Raw genomic sequence first — 7,798 nt, 5'->3', positions numbered from 1 at the left:
AAAAAATTCAGCTCGTTTATATTAATGGAGATGTTTCTGCAACCTGTGGATGGATTTCTGCAAACTCCATTCAGATCAGTGTGACAGTCTAAAAAATTTTTGCAACAGATCCGCCACATGTGAACATAGCCTTATAAGTATCTAGGTGTAAACACCAAGGTGTCAGGAAAATCCATCTTCCAATATATGTGCAACAATTACAGAACAGGTGTTAAACAATGACATAGATAACCTAGATAACCATCCTTGATATTAACACAGAATTGAACATACATGATTTTATATATATATATATATATATATATATATATATATATATATATACACACACATACTTACAGCGCTGTGTAAACGTTTTAGGCAGGTGTGGAAAAAGTGCTGCAAAGTAAGTATCTTTTCAAAAATGCAAGGCGTCTGATTGAATTCTGCAGCAGGACAACAACCCAAAACATCCAGCCTGTGCCACTACCAACTATCTTCAGCTTAAAGAAGAACAGGGGGTCCTGGAAGTGATGATATGGCCCCCCACAGAGTCCTGATCTCATAATCATTATCAAGTCTCCCTGGGATTACAAGAAGATACTGAAGGATTTGAGCGAGCCAACATCCACAGAAGATCTGCGGTTAGTTCTCTACAATATTTAGAACAACTTTCCTTCTGAGTTCCTTCAAAAACTGCGTGCAAGCGTACTCCGAAGAATTGTTTTGAAGGCGAAGAGTTGTCACACCAAATTGATGTGATTTAGAGTTCTCTCTCGTTCATTCGCTTTGCTTTTTGTCATTTAACAACAATAAACTATTAACACTTCTATGTTTGAAAGCATTCTTATTTCGCAGCATTTTTCTACACCTGCCTAAAATCTTTGCACAGTATATGGAACCATCCGTTATATTTATGGGACGGCCAACTGTACATGCACAATCTGTAAAATATGGATCATATATACGGCATACAATTTTTTTTTAATGAGGTCTGAAAATGTATAAAACTAATTAAATCTAAATCACGACTGGCCAGTGAAATACACGGGTGAAGCGCCAGATGACTCAGACCGACCAGAAGCAGAACGTGATGCAACAGTCTCAGGATACGTTGTTAAATAATTTATTTTAATATACAAAGTTGTGTTTTTCCAGCAGCTGGAGCACAATATTTTAATCCAACGTCATAATCAAATGATTCTTTTTTTTTTTTCCTGTCACTGTATTTTTGGCAGGTTTTGGGGGTCCAGACCTTTTTTGGGGGGGACTTTAAGAGGAATGAAAAAGAGCTTCATTTTATTGCAAGTGGAAAATAACACATCAGAAAAAGTCTCTAATCTTCTATGTACAAAGTGACAGGAAAATCTGTACAAAAAGTAACAAAACGTCTCTTCGTGTTGGGGCCGTGTAATAATAGAGTGACGTGGGGTCGGAAGGGTTATATGGATTATTTAACCCTTCTCCACCTGACAGGGAATGATTCAAAGTCCTCTTCAGTCTAATTTACACAAGCAATAAGATCATTTATATAACTTATTTTGTAAAAAATATATATACATCTCAACATACAATTTAGTCTGTACAACACATAGCACTTACATACACGTACAACTCTTATTTATAATGTGAATACCCTGCTCATCTCAGCTGGTAAAGCGCTTTATAAAGAGGTTCCTGGGGGGCGGAGGAGGTGCAGTCTCTGGAGGGTAAGGGTGCTTTCACGCAGGGCGGAATTAGAACGCAGACATTTATGCGTCGCAGCGTTACCCCTACGGGCTTGAATATCGCATCTGTTAAAAAATTCGCGCATCTTTACTTCAAAACTGCAAAATTCAATTTTGCCGTCGAAAAGCTCTCTGCTGCGGAATTAAGGACGTCTTGCGGAATTGTGGATTTCTAACGTACATTAGATATAATACCGCAATTAAAGTCTGCGGGGGAAAAACACAAGAAATTCCACAGAATGCATTCCGTAGTTAAAAACACAACAAAATCCACACTATTGGACAATAGCCGCAACTGATCTGCGTCCTGCGGACTTATTACGCCCGTGTGAAAGCACCCTAAGAAGAGGAAGAAAAAGGTGCAGTATTTGGCGGGAAGAAAGGGGTGCAGTCTCTGGGGATAATAAGAAAGGATTGAAGGAAGAGGTGCAGTCTCTTAGGTTGTGGATCACAAGGTGTCCGAGTTATTGCTACATGGACTCAGCAGATTTAAGTTTGTGCTTTTGTGCTTTTTCAACAACCTGGAGATTTTTTCATCGTCTGAATTGGGGTCCAGGGGTTTGTTATACTCATCATCATCCTCATTTTCTGAGCTTTCCTTCATCTTCTCCGTCTCTGAGTCGTGTTTCTTCTTGGCTGAGGCCATCTCTGCTGCATGTCTTTTCCTCCACTTTGTCCTTCGATTCTGGAACCAAACCTACATGGAACAAAAGAATTAGACCTGAGAAACCGTGTCACTGTATACAAGTATGACATCTATAACATTACTGCTACTAGTAGAATACATATAATGTTGTATCTGCTTAGGTTATACATGTTACATAACTTAATTGTGTGTATATATATATATACACACGCGCTATATATATATATATATATATATACACACACACACATACTCTAATGCAATAGAGAAGCAGTAAAACACAGCAAAAGAAAGCATCAACTAACAAATATACTGTGTTATATAAATGAAGTAGCAAGTAATGTATTAAATTACATACAATATTATATGCAGTGCCACTAATACTGTGCAAGCATTGTATAAAAACCTCTTTTTACTGATACAATAAATTTAAATATACTGGTAAATTATATATTACTAAATCATATAATCAATACAGTATTACCTAGACTCCATACACAGTGCAGCTTATACTAACTAGTATATTACACTGCATACAATATAAATTATAATGAAATATATTGTATTCACTACATCTAATAAAGTACACTGACATATATAAGTTATTGCTGATGAAAACCTAATATTAGCTATACAATACACAATATATAGTCAGACTTTTAACACAGAATGTAGACACTGTACACTGCCACCTACAGCAAAAACATACTGTAGTATAATTGAGTAATTGCAGTATATATACCGTGTTTCCCCAAAAATAAGACAGGGTCTTATATTAATTTTTGCTCCAAAATATTTCTCTTTTACATGTATATCTGCCTGGAACACCATTTAAAAATCATGATAGGGCTTATTTTCAGGGTAGGTCTTATTTTCGGAGAAATTGGGTATATGTATATATATACACATATAGAGAGAGAGTCTTTTTGCACACTGTCATATAGTATAGATAGATAGACACAGCACATATGTATATACACATGTACACACATATATGAGGAGAAAGTTGATCTATTCACACCTATGCAGTCACACTTTTAACACAGATATTGCCAACTGCAGCAAAAGCATACTGTAGTTTAGTTGAGTGATTTCATATATATATATATATATATATATATATATATATATATATATATATAGGAAAAGAAAGTTGATCCATTCACACCTAAACTGAAGAATATGACAAGACTAAAAACATTTTTACAGTTGGGGGCTTCAAAACTACATGCAAACCATCATCTTAAAAACCATGACAGGTAAACCAGATTGTAATGGATTTTACTATATATATTTACACAACATGAATAACTCTTATGTATCTTCAAAAATAGACCTACAAAACATGCGCGCACCCTGGTAACACATCCCGATTACTTCCTCGCACTTGCTATTTATATTAATGGCTCAGTACTGTAGTCGAGAGCTCCATTATATCTTCATTATATAACTATACATTTTATATGTATATATTACATTGCAGGCTCAGCCGATGTATCACAAACCCACTTGGACACAATGTAGCAGTGCTGTATACTTTCATCATCCGGTATTAAAGGAACATTTGCCAACCAGAAAATAAATATAACCAAATATTGGCATCACAGGCTCCATTCGCTGCTGAAAAGAGAAAGTGAACTGCATAAAACCCCTGAACTGTTGGAATTGATAGAAAAAATATTTTTAATTTAAAAAAAAAATTACAACGGTTCATGGAGGTTTTATGCTTCTTCTTTTCTCTTTTCAGTACCAAAGATAGAATGGAGCACGTGTCGCAATTTTTTTGTAGGTTCCAGGTTCCCCAAGTTAGTGTAAATTGTTTCCATTAATAATGAATAGTATATTACTGCGATGTAGTAAGGAAAAACATTTATTTCCCATCTGTTTTGTGTCTCACAAATTTAATTTTATGACTTCTGGAAGAAATGCATTGATAACAAAAATAAAACTATGCGTTAAATGAATTGTTCTCCCTGTTAAATAAACGCAATTGTGAAGCCAATTCCCTGCGCAGCTGTAATTGGAGTGTAGAATAAAAGTGACAGCTCAGTGATTTGTCATTATCTGTAATGGACTTGTCATCTGTAATTATTGCTACCCATCAGGACCGGTTCATGGTGATCTTGCCCGATTGATATTATGTAGCAAAAACAGTATTATTCTTATTATTGTTACTAGAATTATATAGTAGATTGTAAGCTCCTACGAGCAGTGTATTTGTACTGCGCCACAGAAGATGAGGATCATAAAATATGAAAGCAGAATTGTAGATTACATTTCCAAAGTATAAAATGAATTTCTGTTTGATATACTAGAATATAATATATATATATATATATATATATATATATATATATATATATATATATATATATATATATATAGCATGTGTGTAAAAATAATTGTATCACATGCTCCATTCGGTATGTGATACTGCAGGCAATCAGTAAACTGCACAAAACCTTAATAAACTGCTGTAAATGTTGTTTTTTTTCATTCAATTAAATTACATTTCAACTTAATTACATTTTATTTATTTTCTATTTTTTATAACAGTTTATGCAGCACACTATTTGGAGCATGTGATGTTATTTCTCTTTACACACCTCTCTATTTGTACTGCGCCTCAGATGAGGATCATCAAATATAAAAATAGAATTAATATATTAAATATGGCTAATTATTAACTATATTTTATATTCTAATGCAATACATTTTATACTCTTACAACAGCAGCATATTGCATGACATATAAGTGATACAAACCTAATACTAGTGCCAACAGATGCACGATATATACTTGTAATATATTCAGCAATGAAAGATTATAAATCCGTAATAATAGTCTCTTACCTTGACCTGAGACTCGGTCATGCCCAGGGAGTATGCCAGTCGTGCCCTCTCTGGTCCTGCTAGGTATTTGGTCTGTTCAAATGTTTTCTCCAGTGCAAAGATCTGCTGCCCTGAGAATGTGGGTCTGGAGTGTTTCTTCTTGCCGTCCTTGTCCAGCAGCATCCCGGCTTGTGCTAAAGACATTACCAGTAACAATAGAGAATTATAAAGTGCCCACCACACATCGGAGCTCAGCCACCTCCGCTGTCAGGACCTGATGGGAGTTGTAGTTCCACAACAGCTGGAGATCCACAGGTTGCTGAGCACCAACATTAATTGTTTTCTGGGTATGCAGCTTGCAAAATAGGAATTTGCGGGTGAAAATGCCATCATATAGCAACAGGTGTACAAGAAAGTAAATGCCGAATATATTAATAATGTAGCAATAATAATAATAGCAGGTGTTTAATTTTCTAATATCCAGGAAAATATGGATTACTAGATTATTAACTCGATAGGGAAGCTCTCCACAGTGTGTATAGTGCGGTATATAATAACACCGGTAATTCCGAAGGATACATAATAACAGTTTTGATGTACTTGTTTTGCTGTTGTAACAATGTTGCAATGTCACATAAATAGTATATTACATAATAAATTCATATAGAATAAGACATACACAGTACTTACTAGGACAGGTCAGCCGGGGATCCCTCCATGGAGAGCTCTGCATAACTCCCGGCCAGAAGATAGGGGGTCTCCCCGGCAGCTCAGCCAATGGTTTGGGGTATCTAGACATAGCTGCTGGGTTAAAATACATCCCAGTGGAAGTAGCAAGTCCATTAATACGAGGAAGGCTAGAGAGCAGGTTGCCAGATGCCCCCAGTGCAGCGCCCAGGGGCCTGCCGAGAATGTCACTAATCCCATGAGGCGTCCCCAGGGGGATCTGTGCGTTTAGGGAAGCCAAGTTTGGGGCTTTGAAGTTAGGGTTCTGCAGGGCATAAGGGAACAAGGTGGTCTTCATCTCTGCCATGTTGTGCAGGGCAGCCAGAGGGGTACTGCTTAGCACGAATGCACTCTGTCTGTTATCCATCTGCCCCACAGCTAACATTGGTAATGAGCATCCAGAGCAGCTTCAGCCTGTGTGCAAAGCCAGAGAAGTCCTACAGCCTCCAGGGGAACTTTCTGTGGATGATTAGCACTGATGTCTCTGGAGCAATGATCAGCCACAAGCATCCAGCCTAGTCTATGGTGTCCCTGCTGCCTGCTGGGTGCACTGGATTAATCCTGGAGGAGCTGAGTGTCCCCAGCCTGAGTCCAGCACACATCCCACTGCCACCCAGTCATTCCCTTGCACTGATAACTGGCCAGCCACCTGCCAGCCTTGCCCTGTGATTGGTCATCCTCAGCCCAGACCCCATCTACGTCACTGCCTGCACTAAATGAAGCTCTGATGATAAAGTCAGGTGCTTTACATGGCTGTAAATCCACACACTGATTTATCTCTCCAACCACTAAATAAATCCCATTCAATGAGAGTTTAGTGAGGCTCTGGCTTTAAAAAGGGAATATATAGCCTTGGATCTCATCACAGAAGGGGAATGGAAATGTGATGCTCATTATGGGATGAGGATTAATTTGTCTTAGTTAAAAAGGCAAAAAAAAAATAAACTACAATAATCCTGCATCTATTAGTGTGATGTATAGGAAATAATTATACACGGGGAAGAAGCTACAGCCATGTATATATCGGGGTCTTATAAATCACCAAGAGCAAATTTATCTCCACTGGACCTGATTGTACTCACTGATTCTAAAGAGCTACAACTTGTAGCATCCAAATAGAAAGGTAGTGAGATAGATAGATAGATAGATAGATAGATAGATACAGATAGATAGATATGAGATAGATAGATAGATAGATAGATAGATAGATAGATATGAGATAGATAGATATGAGATAGATAGATAGATAGATATGAGATAATAGTTAATGAGACAGATGTGATAGAGCTATTGATAGAAATGAGATAAATCTCACTATTAATAGTATTAGTATAATTTTTGCTATTATCAGTGAAAATAATTATTATTTTATTCTATTGTTAGTATGATTGCTAGTAATAGGACAGATTATTGTTTTTTAGCAGTGCTGATTTGCTGTTAGTATTGTTCTTTATAGCAGTAGTAGAAGAGAAGTAGTATTATTACTAGTGTTGTTATTGTTAGTATTATTATACCTTGTTTTTATTACTAAAAGTCTTATTGTGCATATTATTGTGTTACTGGTAATTATCATTACTACTTGTAGTATTTATTAGAATATTTGCATTACTTTGCATAAAAGTATTCATGCTGCATTTGAAATTGCAATGACTTGAAGTCTCCATCTCTTCCTTTTATCTTGCATAGGGAAGTTATGCGGCAGGCAGTGGAATCCAGTAGCCCCCACATTGGAGGTATGTACTGTATATACTTTACAGGCAGAACACAATAGAGACAGTAAATGCAGATCGTGCATCCAACCCTCCTGCACCACAATGGGGTCTCATCACTGAGCCTTTTGTTTTTGAGGCTTCCATTATAAAGTCTGCAGATCCTTTCTTTCTTTCTC

General features: G+C 36.7%; 1 protein-coding gene across 1 annotated transcript; it reads right to left on the bottom strand.

Annotated features, from left to right (window-relative positions):
* Window positions 1-1,089: 1,089 nt before the first annotated feature.
* NKX6-2 (NK6 homeobox 2) lies at window positions 1,090-6,500 on the bottom strand. Its single transcript, XM_066598846.1, has 3 exons — window positions 5,875-6,500; window positions 5,206-5,378; window positions 1,090-2,403 (listed from the first exon to the last, which is right to left on the bottom strand). The coding sequence occupies exons 1-3, from the start codon at window positions 6,293-6,295 to the stop codon at window positions 2,155-2,157; spliced, it is 843 nt and encodes a 280-aa protein (XP_066454943.1). The 5' UTR covers window positions 6,296-6,500; the 3' UTR covers window positions 1,090-2,154.
* Window positions 6,501-7,798: the final 1,298 nt, after the last annotated feature.

The sequence above is a fragment of the Eleutherodactylus coqui genome, chromosome 4 (assembly GCF_035609145.1).
Source record: "Eleutherodactylus coqui strain aEleCoq1 chromosome 4, aEleCoq1.hap1, whole genome shotgun sequence".
Taxonomy (NCBI): domain Eukaryota; kingdom Metazoa; phylum Chordata; class Amphibia; order Anura; family Eleutherodactylidae; genus Eleutherodactylus; species Eleutherodactylus coqui.
This window is presented reverse-complemented; position numbering and strand designations above follow the sequence as displayed.